General features: G+C 43.5%; 1 protein-coding gene across 1 annotated transcript in view; it reads left to right on the top strand.

The window, feature by feature from the left end:
* The window catches only part of LOC137564475 (protein NDNF-like), a 61,504-nt gene extending 42,863 nt beyond the window's left edge, over nucleotides 1–18,641 (top strand). The window contains exons 3-4 of the mRNA XM_068278379.1: nucleotides 4,817–4,917; nucleotides 14,224–18,641. Of these exons, the coding sequence (XP_068134480.1) occupies nucleotides 4,817–4,917; nucleotides 14,224–15,590 (1,468 nt within the window). The 3' untranslated portion in view covers nucleotides 15,591–18,641. The remainder of the gene's footprint in view (nucleotides 1–4,816; nucleotides 4,918–14,223) is intronic.
* The last annotated feature ends 6,279 nt before the right edge of the window (nucleotides 18,642–24,920 follow it).

Consider the following 24,920-nt stretch of genomic DNA (forward strand, 5'->3'; position numbering starts at 1 on the left):
CGGAGCGACCCGACCCGGCCCCACCCCACCGTGACCGTCCCATGCAAGCTGCCCGCAAGTAAATTAATACATGTGCCTGGCTGGCTGGTGCTGCTGGCTGCTGTGGAGCACGGTCGGAGGTGGGTGGGTGCTGGGGAACGGCCTGGCCGGGGGACTTGCTGTCTGCTGTGTGCGGGGGGATGGGGGAAACAGAGAAATGCTGGCTGCTGGGGGGGGGGGGGGGGAGAGTGTGGGGGGGGGGGGGAGAGAGATGTGCGTGTGGGGGGGGGGGGGAATGGGGGAGAGAAGTGCTGGCTGCTGTGGGGTGGATGGGGGAGAGAGAGGTGCTGTGCGTGTGTGTGTGTGTGGGGGGGGGGGGGGATGGGGGAGAAACGTGCTGGCTGCCGTGGGGGGATGGGGGAGAGAGAGGTGCTGTGTGTGTGTGTGGGGATGGGGGAGAGAAGTGCTGGCTGCTGTGGGGTGGATGGGGGAGAGAGAGGGGTGCTGGCTGCTGTGTGTGTGGGGGGGGGGGATGGGGGAGAGAAGTGCTGGCTGCTGTGGGGGGGATGGGGGAGAGAGAGGTGCTGTGTGTGTGTGTGGGGGGGGGGATGGGGGAGAGAAGTGCTGGCTGCTGTGGGGGGATGGGGGAGGGAGAGGTGCTGGCTGCTGTGTGTGGTGGGGGGGATGGGGGAGACAGAGAGGTGTTGGCTGCTGTGGGAGACAGAGAGGTGCTGGCTGCTATGGGGGGGGGGGGGGGATGGGGGAGACAGAGAGGTGCTGGCTGCTGCCCCCACATAGTGATTGTCTGGTGAATGCTCCCCCCACATAGCGATTATTGTCTGCCGAATGGTCCCCCCCATAGCGATTATTGTCTGGTGAATTGCCCTCCATAGCGATTATTGTCTGGTGAATGCTCCCCTCACATAGCGATTATTGTCTGGTGAATGCTCCCCCCAAATAGCGATTATTGTCTGGCGAATGGTCCCCCCCCCATAGCGATTATTGTCTGGTGAATGGCCCCCCCATAGCGATTATTGTCTGGTGAATGCCCCCCCCCCCCCATAGCGAGAGATTGTCTGGTGAATGCTCCCCCCACATAGCGATTATTGTCTGGTGAATGCCCCCCCATAGTAAGCGATTATTGTCTGGTGAATGCTCCCCCCACATAGCGATTATTGTCTGGTGGATGCTCCCCACATAGCAAATATTGTCTGGTGGATGCTCCCCACATAGCAAATATTTTCTGGTGAATGCTCCCTGCATAACGATTATTTTCTGGTGAAATGCTGCCCACTTTACGATTTCTGGTGAAATGATGCCCGCATAATGCTTATTTTCTGGTGAAATGCTGCTCTCTTTACGATTATTTTATGGTGAAATACTGCCCACTTTACGATTAATTTCTGGTGAAATGCTGCTCTCTTCACAAATATTTTATGGTGAAATGCTGCTATCTTTATGATTAATTTATGGTGAAATGCTGCTCTCTTTACGATTAATTTATGGTGAAATGCTGCTCTCTTTATGATTAATTCAGTACTGTAGAGTCGCAGTCAAGGAGTCGGAGTCGGGGGAATTTTGGGCACCCGGAGTCGGAGTCGTTGATTTCATAAACTTCGGAGTCGGATGATTTCTGTACAAAATCCACAGCCCTGTTAAGTATTAGACTAAGGAGTCTGAGCCATTTTGGGTACTCGGAGTTGGAGTCGTGGTTTCATAAACTGAGGAGTCGGAGTTGGAGTCGGAAGATTTTTGTACCGACTCCACAGCCCTGGATTAATTTATGGTGTAATGCTGCTCTCTTTACAATTAATTTATGGTGAAAGGCTGCCCTCTCTACGATTATTTTATGGTGAAATGCTGCCCACTTTACGATTATTTTCTGGTGAAATGGCGGTGGGGATGGCGGCGCGGGGGGGGGGGGGGGCCCATACAAAAAATTTGCTATGGGGCCCAGTCATTTCTAGCTACGCCCCTGGCCCCACCCACAACATGTCATGGCCACGCCCACTTTTTGCTGCATCTCGCTGTGCATTCCGCTTTCTTCAGTGTTGGAGCCATGCACATTTTTTGCCGCAGCGTACGTTGCGCTCGGACACGGGGTTGGGGTGGCTAGTGGGCGAGCACAGCAACCAGTGGGTGGGCCCAGGGAGGGGGGCCCTGGGCTGATGATGTATGAGGGGCCCCGAAATTTCTGATGGCAGCCCTGTGTGGTACTATAGCTATGCGTGTGTTACCCAGGATAATATGGGTTGGGCTAATTGCGCAGCGTCTGCTACTCCCCTGGCGTTAGTACCAACAGCTAGTGCATCAGGCCCAAGGAGAGAAAATTCTGCGGTTTTGTGATTCAACTCCTATCAGTCTTAACTCACAATTTATCTCTCCCTATTTATCTCATTAATTCTCTCTTCTCTCTATAGGGGCCCATACACCTAACGATTTTCCCGCCGATATACAGCAGATTTGATCACTGTGATCGAATCTGCTGTGAAATCGTTATGCAAAGGCTGACAGAACGATTGATTTCCATCTGAAATCGACCGTTCCCCTCGATTACCGTCGATCCGTCCGTGTGGAAGATTTTGCTCGATGGCCGGCGGGTCGGGAATGCATCGACAGCGGCTTTCGGATGCCTGACGACCGACGCTAGCGGCAATACATTACCTGCTCTGGCCGGCGTGTGTCCCCGCTCTCTCCACTGTCTTCTTCTCCGTGCTGGGCTCCGAGTCCGGCTGGCTTCACTGAACTTCCTGTCCCGGCAGGAAGTTTAAACAGTAGAGCGCCCTCTACTGTTCCCCGGACAGGAAGTTCAGTGAAGCCAGGCGGACTCGGAGAAGAAGACAAGCGGAGACCGGGGGACACGTGCCGGCCGGATCAGGTAATGTATAGATGGCGGGGACAGGTGACAGCGGCAGCTCCACAGATTATGATCGGTTTCAGGCTGAAATCGGTTCACATTCTGTTTGCAGTAAAGGCAGCCATACGATCCCTCTCTGGTCAGATTCGATCAGAGCGGGATCTATCTGTTGGTTGATCTGAATGATGGCAAATCGACCAGTGTATGGCTACCTTATGGGTTCCGATCTAATCCACTTTTTCTCTTCAGGAGATAATTTTTCATCTTCTGTTTAAAACGGACCTGAACTCAGAACTTCATCTCTGCTCTAAAACATAAGCAACAGCATAATAACCTCTAGGGCCCGTTTCCACTAGAGCGAATCTGCATGTGTTTCCTGCATGCAGATTGGCATAGACAATACAAGTGGATGGGACTGTTTCCACTTGTCAGAAATTCTGTGCGTTTTTCTCTGCAGCAAAAATCTGCACAGCAGAGCCATCAGAATTCGCATACCGCATACACGAATCGCATACAATGTATTTAATAGGAAATTTGCATGCGGTTTTGGCGAATTTGCATACGATTTCGCATAGAAACAATGGAAAAGCACACAGGCACTGCCATGGTTACATTCGCATACATAGTTATCCATGCGAAATTATGCAAATTCACATGAAAATTTGCATACAACCGCATGCGAAATTCGCATCCGTATGCAAATTTTTTTCCACTGCGATTCCCACCGCACAAGTAGAAACGGGCCCTTAAAGAAAAACATTCCTGTGTTACAGCTGATGCAAATCCTACAATAAATCTGCAGTGTGTCTAATTCCTGCTTTCATGGAAGCAGACATAGGGCTAACATCCTGTGTTTACAAATTAGCTGCTCTGCCGAGGCAGCAGAGATCCCTGAGCTGACACAGCTGAGAGGTCAAATTACAGTTGTGATTTGTCACAGTTAATGGGGGTTTAGACAGGCTAAACTCTCTAAATACATACAGGGTACATTTCTCTGTTTTCCTTCTGTCCTGTGCAAGAGTTCAGGTCCATCTTAAAGGGAACCTAAACTGAGAAGGATGCGGATTTTTCCATTTAAAATAATACCAGTTGCCTGACTGTCCTGCTGATCCTGTGTCTCTCAGGGCTCGTTTCCACTATCGCGAATCCGCATGCGTCCAACGCATGCGGATTCGCACATGTAATGCAAGTGGATCGGCCTGTTTCCACTGTAGCGTTGTTGAGGTGCGTTTTTTTCAGCGGTGAAAAAACGCACAAAAGAGCCGCAGAATTTGCCTGTGAGTGGAATGCATGCGTATCGCATGCAATGTATTTAATAGGGAAATCGCATGCGGTTTCCCCATGCGTTTTTTGCCACGAATTCGCATGCGAATTCGCATAGGTACCAATGTAAATTCACACAGGCAGTGACATGGTTAAAATCGCATATACCCTCACCTATGCGAATTCGCAGCAAAAAACGCATGGGAAATCGCATCCGCATGCGATTTCATCAGCGGTGGAATCCAGGCGATTCCGCAATGCAATAGTGGAAACGAGCCCTAATACTTTTAGCCACAGCCCCTCAACAAGCATGCAGATCAGGTGCTCTGACTGAAGACAGACTGGATTAGCTGCATGGTTGTTTCAGGTGTGTGATTCAGCCACTACTGCAGCCAAAGAGATCGGCAAGCCTGCCAAGCAACTGGTATTGTTTAAAAGGAAACATCCATATCCCTCTCAGTTTAGGTTCCCTTTAAGCAACTGAAAAAGTACCAAAACATAGGTGAAAATTGCTGTCTGTGGGACCGGGTTAGCGGGCGTTGCTCACCCCGTGTTAGCTCTGGTAAAGCTGCCTGCACATGGCAATCTTACGGCTGTTTGGTGAATCAGGTCCAGGGTGAGATCATTCCGGAGATTCTGTGGATGAACCCCATGTATTTGTATAAGGTTCAGTGTCTGTCATGTTCTGATCAGGATATGCCTTTGTCTCTCACACAGATATTACTTCACAACAAGCAGAGATCAGAACACGGCCACCATAAAGGTGACACCCTGCGAATCGCCAATCCTCTGGACGCTCTCCTTCCTGCCCACTTATGGTAAGATAACCAACATAATTAAATTGGCCTCAATTCACTAAACTTATCTCCTGTCTTTAATAACTCTTCTAGAGTTGTTACCATGGTGATAAGGCATGTAGTATTCAGGAAACATTTTACCTCAGGCAAGCCTAAAGTTAACTCTTCTGTCTTTAAATTAACTCTCCAATCCTTAAAGGGAAGGTCCAAGCAAAAAAAAAATATGAGTTTCACTTACCTGGGGCTTCTACCAGCCCCATGTAGCCATCCTGTGCCCTCGTAGTCACTCACTGCTGCTCCAGTCCCTCGCTGGCAGCTTTCTGACCTCAGAGGTCAGGGCCACATTGCATACATTTTTACGCATTCCAGCTAGTGCAGGAACAAAAATGTACGCGTTGCACCACTAACGCACCACTAACGCGTAAAAATGTATATGTTAATGTTCCTGCACTAGCGGGAATGCGTAAAAATGTACGCAATGCGGCCCTGACCTCCGAGGTCAGAAAGCTGCCAGCGGGGGACTGGAGCAGCAGTGAGTGACTACGAGGGCACAGGATGGCTGCATGGGGCTGGTAGAAGCCCCAGGTAAGTGAAACTCATTTTTTTTTTTTGCTTGGACCTTCCCTTTAAAATAACTCCAGAGTTAAAGACAGGCTGTTAATTAGCTGCATGTGAAAATAACTACAGAGGAGGTAAATTAACTACACAGGAGGTAAATTAACTACAGAGGAGGTAAATTAACTACAGGAGAGGTAACTTAAAGGGAAGGTTCGAGCAAAATAAAAAAATTAGTTTCACTTACCTGGGGCTTCTACCAGCCCCATGCAGCCATCCTGTGCCCTCGTAGTCACTCACTGCTGCTCCAGTCCCCCGCTGGCAGCTTGCCGACCTCGGAGGTCGGCGGGACGCATTGCGTACATTTTTACGCATTCCCACTAGTGCAGGAACATCAACACATACATTTTTACGTGTTACTGGTTTAATGCGTAAATTTTTACGCAATGAACCAGTAACGCGTAAAAATGTATGTGTTAATGTTCCTGCACTAGCGGGAATGCGTAAAAATGTACGCAATGCGTCCCGCCGACCTCCGAGGTCGGCAAGCTGCCAGCGGGGGACTGGAGCAGCAGTGAGTGACTACGAGGGCACAGGATGGCTGCATGGGGCTGGTAGAAGCCCCAGGTAAGTGAAACTCATTTTTTTATTTTGCTTGGACATTCCCTTTAAGGAATGAAGAGGTAAGATAACTCTCTCATGTGTGGAGGTAAGTTTTCTTTTGCCTTATTATCTCTAGCATGATCTTAGTGAATTGAGGCAAGTCTGGTCACACAAAGATACAGCAATGGAAACCTTTATGGCAAGGATAGGACCAGTGGAGTTTCACCACTTCACCCCAAAGCGGTGTTTACCCTAACGGACAGGAGCGATTTTCACCTTTCAGTGCTCTTCCCTTTCATTTGCCAATAGCTTAATCACTACTAATCACAATGAAATGATCTATAGCTTGTTTTTTTCACCACCAATTAGGCTTTTTGGGGTTGATATTTGTTTTCAGTAATTATTTTATTTTCTATACATTTTAAAGGGAAAAACAAGGAAAAAATGAAAAAATACACCATTTCTCCAATTTCATCCCCTATAGTTATAATATAAGCAATGCTACTGTGCATAAAACCCACATGGCCTCAATTCATGGAGCTTTATCAAACACTTTTTCAAACGTTTGATAATTTACCTCATGGGTAAAATCTAATTTTGAACTCACTAAGGCATTGAACGTTTTATCGATAAAACATTTGATAAATATATAACACCTTAGTGAATTAAAAATCAGATTTTACCCATGAGGTAAATTATCAAACGTTTGATAAAGTGTTTGATAAAGCTTAGTGAATTGAGGCCATTTTATCTGCCTATTTGTCCTGGTTATCACACGATTTTAATGATGTCCCTAGTACAAAGTATGGTGACAATATAGTATTTGGAAATAAAGGTGTATTTTTTTGCGGGAATGCATGTGCACATGCCGGAGCGCGCACATGTAGGAGCGCGCATGTGCACACGCCCAGTGGCAGCAGCACTGTTTGACTTATAAAAACGTTTTGGAGCCGTTAAGAGGCTCTAGCAGGACGTTTTTATAAGTCTGGTTGTCATTAAGTGGTTAATGAGGAAAGGATCATTTATCGAATATAAGGAAGGTCACATGTCATTGCTCATAAAAACAATATTTTATTGTAACAAATCTAAAATTAACACATAAACAAACATTATGTATAAAAAAGGGAATAACGCCTACATTGCACACAGCTGAATTAACTTCATAACCATGTGATATTATTCCAATACAAAGAGTCACCAACCCATCATGTTGGATGTATTAAGTATCTGAATGACCAAAAACATATACAATCATCAGTTACTATATAGCTATCCTACCTGCCTTTGGACCAAAATTTTGTCATCTATGTGAAAATCTGTCCCTTATACAGTATAGCTTGGTGTAATTGCCTTCTTAAAACAGAAGGAAATTTGCAATAATTCAGTTATAAATAAACATTTGTGGTTACCCGCAATGCACTACTACTAAATATGCAAATTATCCCTTTTCGCCCTTTGTTAAGCCAAGCAAAATATTGCAAATTTCCTTCTGTTTTAAGAAGGCAATTACACCGAGCTTTGCTTTTTTAGTAGGAGGGCTTTTTGGTTCCCTTTATCCCCCTATACATTCTTAGTGGTTTGGGTCACCCTGAGCTGCTTGGTCACTCTGTTGTACTGGTCCAAGCCCTATCTCATACAGCCTTATCAATCCCTGCCATGTACTGATGAGGACCAAAACTCCGAAAAAGGCTGTCTACATGTGGGTTTGATAAGGCTGTGTAAAACTTAAAGCTATAGGCTTGCTATACACCAGCGGTTCTGAATGCTTTCTTGGCTTAACAAGGGCGAAAAGGGATAATTTGCATATTTAGTAGTAGTGCATTGCGGGTAACCACAAATGTTCATTTATAACTGAATTATTGCAAATTTCCTTCTGTTTTAAGAAGGCAATTACACCAAGCTTTGCTTTTTTAGTAGGAGGGCTTTTTGGTTTCTTTTAGCCCCCTATACATTCCTAGTAGTTTGGGTCACCCTGAGCTGCTTGGTTACTCCCTTATACAGTATGTAAGCATGTGTATGTATTTTAAAATTATACAGTTTTTCACCTTAGAAAGCTTTTAGGCTGCTTTCACAGTGGGACGTTACAGGCGCACGTTACAACGCAGCCCACCGCACAGTAATGAAAAATCAATGGGCTGTTCATAGTGCCCACGTTGCGTTACAGTATAATGCTGCACGTTCAAAGAAAGTGCAGCATGCTGTGCGTTATAGGTGGTTTTAGCCGTGTTAGACTGTTTGCACATGCTCAGTAAGGGGAGAGTCTGCTATTGTTCCTAGCCACATGGCTAATTAATATTCACTGTACTGTAGTGTTGTCCAGATCATGAACGCTTCGGATCTTTGATGGATCTTTTTTGTGAGTCGAATCATCCGGATCATCACAATGAAGGATTCGGTTCACAGTGGATGTCTGGAAGAGATAGGAACTGCAGCTTCTGTGCACAAGCACAATCTTCCTGCTGCATCTCTCCCTTCCCCATTAGCACCCTCAATGTGCCCTCATTCTCCTGCACCTCTCACTCTGCTGCACCCCTGCTTCCTGCTTCCCTAGGAAAATGATTCAAGGATTCGGTTCAAAGATCCGGATCTTTTCAATGATGCGATTCGAATCATCCGAATCATTAAAAAGATCCGGACTTCCCAGCATAGAAGTATAGCGCACCAAGAGCCGCATAACGCGGCTCAATCTGACGTCCAACTTCAACACCACCATGCGTTGCGTTAGGGGCACGTTTTGCGACCTTAACGTCCCCTAAAACGCAACGTCTTGGTGTGAAAGAGGCCTTAACCTCTTGCCTGTCATTTTAATTTAATTTTTTTACATGTGCTTAGGCTGCATGTACTTTTGTGCCTCCCCCAGCCTAATGCAGAGCGGGACAAGGAATGCTTAAACGATACCCGAGGTGACATGTGACATGATGAGATAGACATGTGTATGTACAGTGCCAAGCACACAAATAACTAGGCTATGTTCCTTTTTTTCTTTCTCTGCCTAAAAGAGTTAAATATCAGGTATGTAAGTGGCTGACTCAGTCCTGACTCAGACAGGAAGTGACCACAGTGTGATCATCACTGATAAGAAATTCCAACTATAAAACACTTTCCTAGCCGAAAATGGCTTCTGAGAGCAGGAAAGAGATAAAAAGGGGAATTTATTATCAGTGAGGGTCACACTGTAGTCACTTCCTGTCTGAGTCAGGACTGAGTCAGCCACTTACATACCTGATATTTAACTCTTTCAGGCAGAGAAAAAAAAAGGAACACAGCCTAGTTATTTGTGTGCTTGGCACTGTACATACCCGTGTCTATCTCATGTCACATGTCACCTCGGGTATCCTTTAATATTTGCTAGATCTGGAGGCAGAAGCAGGTCTCTTCTTCCACCACCGAGTGGCGCTGTACCGCTGGCATCCTTCTTTGTGTCCCACACATGTCATATCATGTGATTGGGACCAGGAGGAGGATGTCAACATTACAGCGCCTCTCAGTGGTGGAAGCAGCAGAGAGACGATCCTGCCTCCAGATCAGGTAAATATCAAGCATTCCTTGTACCACCCTGCATTAGGCCGGATGCATCAGCCGTCCCCCAAATTTCCATACAAAAGATAATTCAGGCGGGGCTGCTAAAAGGTTAAAGCAGACCACAGATTGTTGTACAGACTAACCAGCAAGCTCATGGTGAACCAGAACTCATTGGAGTGTGTAAGAAGATTGTTGTGACAGCCACTCTTACTGCTTCTGGACCTGTAAAATCTTCCCCTATCAATGTCCTACAGATATTGAAATACATTCATGAAATAAAAATGAAACATTTCACTCTGCAGCGGTTGTGTCCATTCCATTTCATTTAGAGAACAATCTTTTTCTTTTGATTGGCAATTGATGTCAATGATCATGGCTGAAAAGCTCTCGACGTGTCTGCTGCCAACTGATGTTCCTCAAACAACGGTTTGAGGGCTACTGATCTAAGTAAGATCCAGACAGTAGATGATACCAAGAAGGTCTTGTAACCAGTAAAATTTCCACCTTCCCTCTTATTGTTAAAAAAAATAAAAATAAAAATCTACCTTCCCAGCAGTGTGAATGGTTTGCATGTCAACCACACTTTCATATTTTAACCACTTTTAGGGCTCGTTCCCACTGTTGCGACGCGATTTCGGCCGCATTCCGATGCTTGTAAAAACGCATGCGGATGCGTTTCCGCATGCGTTTTTACCCGCGATTTCGCATGCGATTTCGCATGGCAGGGTGCCATGCGAAATTAACCATGACACTGCCAGGGCTAAATAAAATTGAAAAAGGTGCGAAATCGCACGCGAAATTGCGGGTAAAAACGCATGTAACAAACGCATGCGTTTTTACTATTAAATACATTAGCGGCGATTCGCACGGATTCCCGACGCAGGCGAAATCGTTGGCTCTTTTGTGCGTTTTTTTACCGCTGAAAAAAACGCACCTCAACAACGCTACAGTGGAAACAGGCCCATCCACTTGCATTACATGTGCGGATCTGCATGCGTTGGACGCATGCAGATTCGCGATAGTGGGAACGAGCCCTAATAAATTTAACTAAATAACCAATAACTTTATCACTACTTATCACAATCAAATGATCTATATCTTGTTTTTTTCCGCCACCATTTAGGCTTTCTTTAGTGGTACATTTTGCTAAGAATTTATCATAAATCAATTTTAACAGGAAGATTAAGAAAAAAATTGAAAAAAAATCATTATTTCTCAGTTTTCGGCCATTATAGTTTTAAAATAATACATGCTACCATAATTAATACCCATGTATTTTATTTTCCCATTTGTCCTGGTTATTACACCGTTTAAATTATGTCCCTATCACAATGTATGGCGCCAATATTTTATTTGGAAATAATGGTGCATTTGCGTCCATTTTATTACAAGCCCATAATTTAAAAAATAACAATAATATACTTTACTACATACATATTAAAAAAGTTCAGTCCCTAAGCTAACTGTTTATGTAATTTTTTTATTGTATTTTTATTTATTTATTTATTTATTTTTTACAAAAGAAATTATGTATACCTATCGGGGAGTGTGGGAGGTAAGGGGATGATTTTAAATTTAAAAAAATGTCATTATCTGGAAATTTTTATTTTCATATGAAATTTTACTATTTGGCCACAAGATGCCCTCGGAGCTCACTTCTGCATGCGGAAAGTTCCTCTGCAAAGTGGAAGTAATTAGTGGATGGGGAAGAATGGGATTTGGGAAAGACGGAGCCTTCTCGTTGACGATGTCGGTCTTTCATACAGGGACTTAGATCAATGAATGGCAACTTTAAGCTTTCGGGCAAGTCAGCTCACAGTTTATTCCATCAAAAGGGAGCCTGAGCTTTCAAAAATATGCAATTTATTATCAAAAATGTACTTAGACACAAATTACTATAAAGCCACTTACACTTAAAAACTCGCTTATTCATAGATAAAGACCACAGCGCAGCAATTGGGCATTAAATCATAGGTGCACCTATAAATCATTCATCCGGATTAATATCTTCGGGCCCCTTTGCATTTAGCAGCTTTTGCTGCTTGGCTAAAGGTGGTTTTGCATTGATATACATGCATGTAATGAGGGTGTGTACACAATTGGACTGTGTAGAGGCGTGCTAAATGGCACACGGGTTGGATTTAAGATTATGCTATCCATAGAGTGACGTCAATTCATAGAGCTACTGCTAAATGCAAAGAGGCCCGAAGATATTAATACGAATGAATGATTTATAGGTGCACCTATGATTTAATGCCCAATTGCTGCGTTGTGGTCTTTATCTATGAATAAGCGAGTTTTAAATGTTTTTAAGTGTATGTGGCTTTATAGTAATTTGTGTCTAAGTACCGTATTTGCTGCCGTATAAGACGCACTTTTTCTCCCCAAAAAATGGGGAGAAAAAGTCCCTGCGTCCTTTACGGCAAAGGCAGGGAATCCCCAACTTGCGAACGCCCGCCGATACGAACCGCCGACCCGCCGCCATTGGGGATTCCCTGCCTGTGTCCCTGCTGGTCCTGGCCTGCCCCCCGAGTGTCACAGCTCTCCCAATGTAATAATTTCTTGCCCACCCGCCATGCGTGCGTCTCCCCGGGTCATTCTCTTCCCCCCCCGCGTGTCTCTCCCCGTTGTACATATGTCCCCCAGTGTCGTCAGCAGCAGCAGCGGCGGAGGCTTACCAGATCCATGCCGCTGCGATGACTGCAGACACCCGGCTACTTCATGTGTTTCCTCTACTGCGCGGCTTGTACTGATTGCGTCATCAGTAGCCGCGCAGTAGAGGAAACACATGGAGTAGCCTGGTGTCTGCAGTCATCGCGGCGGCATGGATCTGGTAAGCCTCCGCCGCTGCTGCTGCTGACACTGGGGGACATACAGTATGTACAACGGGGATAGCGAGACACGCGCGTGGGGGGAGGGGGGTGACCCGGGGAGACACACGCATGGCGGGCAGCATGATTTCAATGGGGAGAGCTGTGGCACATGAAGGGGGGCATAAAACAACATAAGAGGACACGGACACTGAAGAGACGGGACACATGGGGAAAAGGAATCATGGGGGAGAAGGAATCATGGGGGAGAAGGAATCATGGGGGAGAAGGAATCATGGGGGAGAAGGAATCATGGGGGAGAAGGACACATGGGGAGAAGGACACATGGGGAGAAGGACACATGGGGGAGATGGGAGATAGGACACATGGGGCAGACAGGACACAGGATATATGAGGAGAAGGAGAGGTCAGGACACATGGGGGAAAAGGGGCACACAGGACCCATAGGGAGACGGACACAGGACACCTGGGGAGAAGGGGCACACAGGACACATTGGCAGACACCATTTGGGGGATAACCTGTACAAGACGCCTCTGGAATATGGACGCACCAGGTTATATATAATTATTTTTTTTCCCTGGTTTTTGCCCTCTAAACCTGGGTGCGTCTTATATTCCAAGCGTCTTATATGGCGCGAAATACGGTACATTTTTGATAATAAATTGCATATTTTGGAAAGCTCAGGCTCCCTTTTGATGTATGGTTGGAATTTCATTACTTAGTCTAGGTGAGAGAGAGCATTAGATATAGATAGGTTGATATCCCACATATATGCATTTATGGTAGCTCACGGTTTATGTACTTCAATATACAGGATTTCCACATTAATAAACAGTTACCAATATTTTATATATTTCAAACAGCAGAGGAAATGAGCCAAGAGGTGAACCAGGCATCATTCTTATAAACCAGGATAAGCCAGGGCTCAAAAGGCTGCCCACACAATACAAAACTATGGGGTCAATTCATAAAGGGCTGTGCGGTAAAATAATCTTGTTGGGAAAATACTGCATTCGGTATTTTAGACTTTTGTGCGCTAATTCATAAACATTTTCAACAGCTGTGATAGAAGTGCGGGGTAGGTAACATGAGTAGAGTAGCTGCCTGAGTTGTCACATACTTGTTCTCCGTGCAGAGACAGCGTTACAATAAAAGAGGCATCCCAACTTCCCTTTAGACGTGCATGTTTTGTTATACTGCCTCTGCTTGCCCTGTATCTGCTCTGAATCTGTCTATTAGTCTTTCTTAACATTCCATTAAATTGCCACAGCTTAGAAGAACTTCAAGAAACTTTACACATGCCAGGCTTTGTGATGTTCACCTCCAGCAAATACACATCTGAAAATCAGGAACCCAAGAGGTTAAACACAGCCTAGGGTATTCAGGGAAAGCCTAGTTTGTTTTGATTGCTCTGCTGCTGCTGCCTGGGGGGAGGTCTCACTGCTTCTGCTTGTGAGTCACACAGTCCCGCACAGACTTTGCTTTCTTATCACCACTTCAAAGCAAGCGGTATTCTTCCGTGCCATTACGGAGTGTTCTAATCTTCGTGAACTGACATTTACTGACATGTGTTGAGGTAATTACCGCACAAGTCGGTAATTTACCTCACTACTCGGTAACTTCAGCTTTTCATGCGGTAACAGCCTTTATGAATTGACATTTTCCTAAGTGCTCGGTAAAGTCAGCTGTTTTCTGCATTACCGAATGTCTAATGCTTTATGAATCAAGGCCACTCAGACCAGTGTAGTCAACTGAAAACAGAACACAATTACTCTAAAACATTGTGTTTTTATGATTCTTTTTACTTTCTTTCAGATTCTCTTCACCCAAGAGGTTCTCATAAGAAACATCGGCATAGAGGTCCTCAGATCTTACATTCATTCAAAGGAAACGAAGAGGAGGCATTCACTTCAGCAGTCAGTTCAGATGCTTTCTACTTTCTTGATATTATTTCACTTGAATCTGACACCAGCTTCCAAGTCTTCATTTGGAACAACCAAGATGAAGGTGCTCCATGGCCACAACTTCCTGCTGACTCTCGGGTGGATGTTTTATCTGTGCATGAGGACAAAGTCAAACTTTCATGGAAGCCCAGCTCAGCAGACAATGAGCTTGAGTATTGTGTCTACGTAAATAAGAAGCATAACTTCAAGACTCTGTGCGCTACTCAGATTGGTAGAAAGCAAGATTCTGAAGGCCACCAAGACATGGAAGATGATAAGTCCCTGAATATAATTAAGGAGAAATCCAAACACAAGGTTAACACTTATCCGAAAACCCATAAAGGCTTGAATATTCCAGGAGTAGTTGAACATGACGCTAATGAACTTTGGCCTCCCAAAAACATGGTTGGGAGTCAAAGTGTGTGTATCGGCCCGTGGACCAATGCTACCATTCATGGTTTAAGGCCCAGAAATCTTTACTACTTTGATGTGTTTGCCGTAAACCTTAAGGACAGTACTAGCGTGGCTTACACTGGCACATTTGCTGAAACCAAACCAAAGCTGAAATCGCAACTAGTTAAACTACCTGATCATGAAATGGTGGACATATTTCTGAAAAGCAAAGGAATAAAAATAATCAGTGTTGAACCACCAATGTATGGATTCAAGTGGCTTTTTGTCCATTCCTGTCTTCATAAAGTCCACATTCAGATCATGCTGAACGGGCAAGTTCAGGTGTCTCAGAGTCTTCAAGGAGCTAAAAATTTTAAACTTACTGGAAACTCCAGGGACAAATTTGTCATTAGCCTAAAATCAAGTAAAGGAGGCTTAGGCTTGGTAAAATTCTTCACTACGGCCTTAAACAGCAATCTACCATTCCCCAATCTATCCTCTGACATTGGTTTGTCCGTTTCTAAAAAATCCTGTACTTCTGCAGTGGTCTCCTGGATAGGCAGTGGATACGAGAACAAGTATTGTATCTATGCCAGACCCCTTGAGCAGAATCTTGACTTGAGGCTCATTCACAAACACCAGAACAGCTGCCTAAGCACCAGCTACCGATCTCGAGCCGAGAAGGTGGTTTGCCGACAGGAAGGAAGTCAAATTCTTGTGGAAGAAAACATCACTGATCTAAAACCTGGAAAGGCCTATCTTATTGACTTGTACTTCATTAGTCTCCACAACAACACAATAAAGTTCCCAAGTCATGTTTTAAAGACTCAGGAGTGGTGTACCTGAACATCGGTCATCAGTCTATGGACATCTGAAGATGTGGTACCTTCTAAGCTTATCTAGGAGGGCAAAACTTCCACTCCTTATCTATAAGTAAAACTACTTACATGCAGACCTATTCCATTAAACGGTCTTATAGGGAGTTGAGAAGTTTATCTCTAAGTTGCTCATATACAGCACAAATATACCAGCTATAAAAATAATGGCTTTGTGGTGGGTTCTGCCTCGATGAATCAACAAGCTGCTGTGATTTTGTTCTTTAAGTTATATATAGTCAAGCTCTGTGTCTGGCACTTTAAAATGTTGTACCGTGATAGGACATGGGATGTTAGTTCTGAGCCTAGTGCTTCTGGTGCCATATTACTGTATCTACGTCTTCAGATGGGGATGCAGAAATGCAATATGGGTATAGATATGAAAGCTTAGTATAAAAAACGGTCCATTTAAATTCAAATTTAGAAAAATGGACCTGTAAAATTAGTTTTAAACTAATTTATACATTTTACTACTATTTTTGGAGCTCATGTGTTTATGTGAATGCAATACTAAGTGTGCATAACATAAAACGACGTAACTTTTCAGGTGATTTTTGTTAAGTGGGCAATTCCTTTAAAGGGGAACTGAAGAGAGAGGTATATGGAGGCTGCCATGCTTATTTCCTTTTAAGCAATACCAGTTGCCTGGCAGCCCTGCTGATCCTCTGCCTCTAATACTATTAGCTACAGCCCCTGAACAAGCATGCAGCAGATCAGGTGTTTCAGACTTTAAAGTCAGATCTGACAAGACTAGCTGCATGCTTGTTTCTGGTGTTATTCAGATACTACTGCAGAGAAATGGACCAGCAGGGCTGCCAGGCAACTGGTATTGATTAAAAGGAAATAAATATGGCAGCCTCCGTATACCTCTTACTTCAGTTCCCCTTTAAGTATAAAGGAAACATGCCAAGAAAATGGTTTAGAGGCCAAACAATAACCAGTGTATCTCATCTTGTAAAAGAAAAAAGTTTGTAAATAAAAATGTAAAAAATAATTGCTTAATGTACTTATAAATTAATATTTTTTTTTAAAAAAGTGTGACGAGCCAGTGGTGAACTAACAATGGGACACTCGGCACCCCTAGTCATCATGGTATTTGGTGCAGTTTACCTGGAACTAGAAGCCAGTTGTATTCTTGAGAAATTACTTTCCTCTGACTTATAATTACAAGGTTCAATTTGAGGTCAACAAGTAACCACACCCTATTCTATATGTGCTTACAATGTATTCATTCCATAAGAAAAAGTCCCACATACAGCTGGCAGTAATTTCAGAGCCATGAAGGGGCCTTTTTCACAAAGCAAGCACACAACCAGTGAGGAGATGGTGTGACATATGGAACTTTGAACTCACCGAGTTTTAATGACATTACCAATGTTCAATGGATTTTGCCAAAAATGTGTTGAAAATTAATTTTAATTTGCAATGTAGGAATTGATCCCTATCCCATCAAATCAGTCTGCTTTGGCATATTGGGCTGTAGTCGACCAGTCTATGCCTAGCCTAAGTAGTGACAGGCCAACAGTTTCTTAGACTTCCTGTATCTTGTCACTACAAAAAGTTTGGTTGTGTCAGAAAGTTTCTTACATGCTTGAAGGTCACCAGAAAGTGGGAGGAGTTTGCAGTCAAAGTAAGAGGCCAGGCTACCATGCCATGTGGGTGGGCGTGGTCCTTTATATCGCTTTGGCAGCTCACAAGAGATAATTCATACTATTTTACTATATAGTGTGGCGGTTGTGAAAAGAATAGTTGAGGACCCGGCATTGCCAGCTCTACAACACCTTGTAGTTCCTAGTACTTCCGAGTCAAGAGGCATAATGTAGCTAAACCGAAAAAGTAACTGTAAAAACTGTAAAATAGTTTCAAGCAAATGGTGCTAATGAGCAGGCGTTAGCTTTACATAATTTTGTACTAGGCAAGAAATCTCCAGCTGCACGTTCCAGGAACTAACACCAGCTAAACAGTCGGGGATATACAAGTGATATCAACCCTGTGTTTCCTGACTGGACTGTGACTGGAGGAGGAGTTCAGAAGTGGAAAACCCATCCAATAATCTTTTTACTGCAAAGCAAAGTGTTTCTTCTTAAAGGGAACCTAAAGCAAACCCCCCTCTCCCCAAAAAACTGTTTAACTTACCTTGGGCTTCTACCAGTCCCCTGCAGCCGCCCTGTGCCCTCACCGTCACTCCATGATCCTTAGTGCATGAAACCCCATATTAACTAAAGAAAATAAGAAATCGTCCAATAAGAAATCATTTATTCAGCTTACCTATCCGGTTGTTTTTAGTGTCAGATTTCATATTTAGTGTCACTCAGATTTATATCATGTGATATAAAAAAAAGAAAGTAATATTTCTGCTGGTTTCCATCTTTACTGTTTCTCTGTGATGCCAAAAGTGACATCACTTCTGCCCTTTTATTTTATTTTTTGTTTTGTTTAACCCACCTCAGTGTTTATTTACTGCTTATTTTACAGTTTACTGTCCCTGCCAAATAAATCATCACATAGACAACAGGCTTACATCACTGTATAAACTCTTCAAAGGGAGGGAGGAGTCAATTACCTTCTGGTCATAGTGTCCTTATGTTATTTGAAATGGGAAGTTTTTGTTATTTTGACATAAGCTTGTTACTGTAGCTTAAAAAAAGACTTCCCACAATCCTGTTGGCACTGCACAGTTTGGCATAGCAAAGGCACACATACCAGGTGAAAAATAATTTAAAAATTAGGGGACATTTAGGGACCCATTTTAGAAAAAAAAGGGTTTACATTTATATTTGGGACACTAACTATTTTAAGGCATTTTTTATTTTATTTTTGGATGCTACGACCCTCTTGAATTGAAAATTCTTCTTTGTACCAGTCTTAAAAAAACAGTATGATTTTAAAAGGTAAGATGTTAATATATTTTAATTACATGCATACTTCTATAAGCTTAGCTGAGTCTTCTGTTTTAGGATCACAGCATGATATTTTGCAATGTTTTTAAAATAGGGGAGGTTTTTTTTTTCCTTTTTTGTTACAATTTAACTTTGTACGCAGTTCTTTATACTGTATTCTATTTATGTAAATGATACTTATGTTTACGTTTGCAATAAAACTATACTGCAGACACTATAATTAATGTACAGCTAATACATACATGGCTCTGACATGATGAAATCTATAAGCGACTCGTATATCATAATCTTTGTGCTGCGCGTTGTCCCTGACTTGTTAATTATTTTATTTTACAGAACACACCCAGAATTTTAGTATCAGGAGTGAGAGCCAAGTCCCTGAATATTTCCTAAATACAGGCTCACCCTAATTATTGAAATTCAAATGAGCAGTGTGGGAACAAAAAAGGCAGAAGAGGCTCACCAATTGCTAAAAGTCAACCGCAGTAGAGTCGTCTATGCAGTCATATGTTGTGGGGATGAGTCTCCCTCTGGTGGTCAAACCCCAAAATGCACACTGCACAACAAACATGGCCTGCTGCTATACTCCTACTCCTAACCTTTGTGACGCTAGCTGTGGAGTCAACATGTTTAACTAAATCTGAAATAAAGAAAAAGTGAAAAATAATATACTTTCGCAACACTGGTTGGTAGCCAACATTTAAGAATAGCTCCCAGAACACTTAGCTGCAGGCCGTTGAACGGTTTCCAAAAATGTTATGTTATCATATCTCTTGATCTAGTTTGTGAAATACCCTCTTTGCACCCAAAGCATTTTAGCCTCTTCCAGATCATATTAAATGAAATAGCTCATAATGTACAGAAAGATGATGGGAACAGAATCAAACATTCTATGGCTGATGAATGCTAATCCAGACAAAATGATCAAATTGCCACAGGGGTCAGGAAATAGTGATATACTGGCCAAAGCATGCTGAAACAGGCTTCACATTTATACAACACCTACAGGAATATGTAAAGTGGAGCTGAACTCTTGCACAGGATGGAAGAAAAACATAGGGAAATGCAGCCTGTATGTATTTAGAGAGTTTAGCCTAATTTCCCCCTCATCTGTGACTAATCACCACTGTAACTTTCTCCCTCAGCTGGGTCACCTCAGGAATCTCATCTGCCAAGGCAGAGCAGCTAATTGGTAAATACAGGATGTTAACAATATGTCTACTTCCATGAAAGCAGGAAGTAGACTCACTGCAGATTTATTGCAGGATTTGTGTCAGCTGTAACAAAGAAATGTTTTTCCGTAAAGGTTATTAGGTTGTTGCCTTTTAGTTCAGGTCTGCTTTAAAGGGAACTTAAACCAAATGAATTCACTTACCTGGGGCCTCTACCAGTCACCTACAGCCGTCCCGTGCCCGCGCCGCTGCTCAACGATCCTCCGTTCCCCACCGCAGCAGCTAAGTTCAATTTCGCTCGACTGGGAGCCGGCAGGCCACTGCGTCTGCGCAGGACGCTATTGCGGACGCCAATGCACACAAGTGTAAGGATGGAAAGGGCTGCGCAGACGCAGTGGCCTGCCGGCGAAAGAGAAAACTCAGCCGCGGCGTGGGAACGGAGGATTGTTAAGGAGCGTGGGCACAGGACGGCTGCAGGGGGCTTGTAGCGTTTTTTACATTTGGTTTAGATACCCTTTAAAATATAACTTAAAGAGACTCCGTAACAAAAATTACATCCTGTTTTTTATCATCCTACAAGTTCCAAAAGCTATTCTAATGTGTTCTGGCTTACTGCAGCACTTTCTACTATCACTGTCTCTGTAATAAATCAACTTATCTCTCTCTTGTCAGACTTGTCAGCCTGTGTCTGGAAGGCTGCCAAGTTCTTCAGTGTTGTGGTTCTGTGATGCATCTCCCCCCTCCTGGCCCCTCTATGCACACTGCCTGTGTATAATGATCTCTTGAGATACAAAAGGAAGGATGTATACAGCCTGCTTGTGTATGAATGTATTTTCTATGTGTGGACATACTGTACATCAACCTACTTCCTGTTTTGGTGGCCATTTTGTTTGTTTATAAACAAACTTTTTAACCACTTCAGCTCCACAGGGTTTTTTGCTTAAAATCCAGAGCAATTTTCACATTTCAGCGCTCCTCCCATTCATTCACCAATAACTTTATTGCTACTCATCAGATGTAAATGATCTATATCTTGTTTTTTTTGCCACAAATTATGCTTTGTGAGGGTGATATTTGCTTTTAGTAATTATGCTATTATCTGTGCATTTTAAAGGGAAAAATGAGAAAAAAAAAGAAAAAATACACTATTTCTCCATTTCCATGCACTATAGTTTTCAAATAAACAATGTTACCATAGGTAAAACCCACACATTGTATTTGCTAATTTGTCCTGGTTATCTCAACATTTAAATAATGTTCCTAGTACAATGTATGGCGATAATATATTAGTTTCTGGTTTGTGTTTTTTGTTTTCTCATTGTACTCAGTAATTAAAAAGCCCTTATCTTCATGAGTAACAGTAATACACTCTCATGGCATACATATTTTAAAAGCTAAGTCCCTAGGGTAACTATGTATTCTCTTTTCAATGCTGTCACTTTTGTTTTTTTTTACTAGTATTTATTTAGGGGTATAGAGTACATGTAAATAACAGTTTTATTGCTTTTCATTCAGTTTCCCGGTAAAAAAAAATCACATGACTTATCCCTCAGTTGTCAAACACCACAAAATCTATTCTCTCACTTGTCACGGTTAAAATGATACCCTATATACATAATCAGATAGCTTATTGGGCATACAGCACACTGTTTACCACAAGTACGCCTATCTACTCCCCTGAGATTCAAGTAAAGTTTTGTGGGGAGTAGATAAGCGTAGCAAGGGAGGTAAAGTGGTTAAAACTGTTTTTAACCACTTTTAATGCGGCGAGGAGCGGTGAAATTGTGACAGAGGGTAATAGGAGATGTCCCCTAACGCACTGGTATGTTTACTTTTCTGCGATTTTAACAATACAGATTCTCTTTAAAGGACAACTATTGCAAAAAATGGTAAGATTAAAAAACAAAACATACATATAAAAAGTACATTTCTCACAAAGAAATATGCACTAAAAATGACTTCTTCTCTTTTCTCATGAGAGCAAACATCTAATTTGGAAACCAAGGACCCAGAGTCTGGAGGAAGAATGGGGAGGCACACAACCCAGGATGCATGAAGTCCAGTGTGAAGTTTCCACAGTCTATGTTGATTTGGGGAAACATGTCTTCTGCTGGTGTTGGTCCACTGTTCTTCAGTAAAGAAAACCTGTAATGGAGAAAAACCCCTCTGGGGGATACTTACCTTGGGAGGGGGAAGTCTCTGGATCATAACGGGGCTTCCCCTGTCCTCCGGTGTCCCGGCAATCCAGCGCGGCGACCCCCCTATTTACCTACTGTGATCCTCTTCATTCGGGTTAAGGCGGAAATAGGCGAACCCGATTGTATCCATTCTACTGCGCAGGCGCGAGTCCTTTGCGCCTGCGCTGTAGAGCGGATCCGATCGAGGTTGGCTATTTCTGCCTTACACGAATGAAGAGGCAATAGTGCGCCTGTGCAGGATCTCAGTTGGTTGGTAAATATAACTCACACAGGTGCACCCTTGTCAGCCTTTGTCGAGGGACTTCATCATAGGCAAACGCAGGGGGGGATTACAGCTGCCCAGAATCCCCCCTCAGGCCGGTGCAGTGTCTGGGGACAGGCACAAGTTGAGACACCAGAACATCTGCAGGTATCCTGCAGCTCATAGCACTGCCCCCTTTCTTTCCTGCTACAGTTGACTTTGGATGGAGCAGCAGTGTGTTTACAGAGCATGGAGCAGCAGTGTGTGTACAGAGCATGGAGCAGCATTGTGTGTACAGAGCATGGAGCAGCAGCATGTGTACAGAGAATGGAGCAGCAGTGTGTGTACAGAGCATGGAGCAGCAGTGTGTGTACAGAGCATGGAGCAGCAGTGTGTGTACAGAGCATGGAGCAGCATTGTGTACAGAGCATGGAGCAGCAGTGTGTGTACAGAGCATGGAGCAGCAGTGTGTGTACAGAGCATGGAGCAGCAGCGTGTGTACAGAGCATGGAGCAGCAGCGTGTGTACAGAGCATGGAGCAGCAGCGTGTGTACAGAGAATGGAGCAGCAGTGTGTGTACAGAGCATGGAGCAGCAGTGTGTGTACAGAGCATGGAGCAGCAGTGTGTGTACAGAGCATGGAGCAGCATTGTGTACAGAGCATGGAGCAGCAGTGTGTGTACAGAGCATGGAGCAGCAGTGTGTGTACAGAGCATGGAGCAGCAGTGTGTGTACAGAGCATGGAGCAGCATTGTGTACAGAGCATGGAGCAGCAGCATGTGTACAGAGCATGGAGCAGCAGCGTGTGTACAGAGCATGGAGCAACAGCGTGTGTAGAGCATGGAGCAGCAGCAGCGTGTGTACAGAGCATGGAGCAGCAGCGTGTGTACACAGCAGGGAGCAGCAGAATGTGTACAGAGCATGGAGCAGCAACGTATGTACAGAGCATGGAGAAGCTCTGGGGAACTTAACAGAGTCAGATATGAGCACAGCCCTGTGCCCTGCTGCGTGAATGCTTCACTTTCCTCTTCATTACCAATGTCAGCTGTCCTCATTATTATCTGTATCCAAACTGCTCCTCATCGATCCCGTTGTCGATCGGACATTTAGGAAGTAATTGTCAGAGCCTGTCAGTTGAATGGGAATTTGCATTATGTGTACCCAGCATGATGTCCTACCATATTATTATACTTTTTTGTGCGTGGCTGATGGAGACCTTTCAGGAATCCCCCCCTTGAAAATCCTGGGTTTACCCCTGGACTTTCGGGGAAGCCAGCGCTGGATTCCACCAAGCTATGGAGGAGGGTGAAGCCTATTTGGGACCCTGAGGCTTTCCCCTCCTGAGGTAAGTATCCGCTAGTAGGGTGTTTTTTTTTCAGTACAGAGTCTCTTTAAGTCCACAGTCAACACAGCGGTCTACCGGGAGATTTTTGGAAAACTTTATGCTTCTTTTCGCAGATGAGCTTCATAAAAATGCATCTTCAATTTCCAGCAGGATTTGGCACCTGCCCACACTGCCAAAAGTACAAAAAAATATCAAAATGACAACAAATAAAGGCTTGAAATATTTTGCTTTGCATGTAATGGGTATATTTCATACATTATTATACATAAATTAACTTTTACACAATAGATCAAATTTTTCGAACGTCACCTGTAAATTGCATTAGATTGTTAACAGGTACACAAGAGGTTTATAGAGGTAAAATAAAGTGTAACTTAACCGCAGTGATAAGTTAATTGTTAACATGCATCACAGCTAAATCACACTTTGTTTTTACAGTGACATTAGTTGTTTTTTTGTTTTTAATTTTTAAACTTTTTTTCTCCCCAACTTTTAATAAAACATTGCGGCTATTTGTTATTGCAGCAATCATTCACTTTTGAATAGGTGCATGAAATGCAGCTTCAGTGTAGGGCGTAGTATGGGCATAACAATAGCTCCTGCAACCCCTGCGATTGCAGGGGGGCCCAGGGATTTTGTGGGCCTTGCTTCTCCCATCTGCATGAAAAGTAGTGCAAGGAGGATTATATTTATGCCAAACTATGTACTAGAAAGATCTAAGGGAGCCAGAACCTATTCCTAATAATAATCAATTTATTGCATATGACCAGTATCAAAAAACACACAACAGTGGACAAGACACACATAAAAACCCCCCATAAAAACAAATACGTTCCATCAGCTATGAATGGCCAGGCTGTGCAAAAAATAGTAGTGAGTCTCTGGAGTGCACTCCATACAAAAAGATTCACAAATATCGTAGATTGCAACCTTAATAATCTTCAGGCCCAGGCTTCAAAAGCATTGATGGTTTGCGACATCCAGAACGGTGGCCACCGTAGGTCAACCCCGTGTGCTTTGTTGCACGCCTCTATGTATTAGTTCTGGATGTCGCAAACCATCAATGCTTTTGAAGCCTGGGCCTGAAGATTATTAAGGTTGCAATCTACGATATTTGTGAATCTTTTTGTATGGAGTGCACTCCAGAGACTCACTACTATTTTTTGCACAGCCTGGCCATTCATAGCTGATGGAACGTATTTGTTTTTATGGGGGGTTTTTATGTGTGTCTTGTCCACTGTTGTGTGTTTTTTGATACTGGTCATATGCAATAAATTGATTATTATTAGGAATAGGTTCTGGCTCCCTTAGATCTTTCTAGTACATAGTTTGGCATAATTTCAAGGTGAGACGGAGAGATGATTATGTAAGTTGATATCCCGTACCAATTTATTCTATTTGTACAGGATTATATTTACCTTCTTCCAGCATCACAAATCTCCATGC

This window comes from Hyperolius riggenbachi, chromosome 3 (assembly GCF_040937935.1).
Source record: "Hyperolius riggenbachi isolate aHypRig1 chromosome 3, aHypRig1.pri, whole genome shotgun sequence".
Classification (NCBI taxonomy): Eukaryota; Metazoa; Chordata; class Amphibia; order Anura; family Hyperoliidae; genus Hyperolius; species Hyperolius riggenbachi.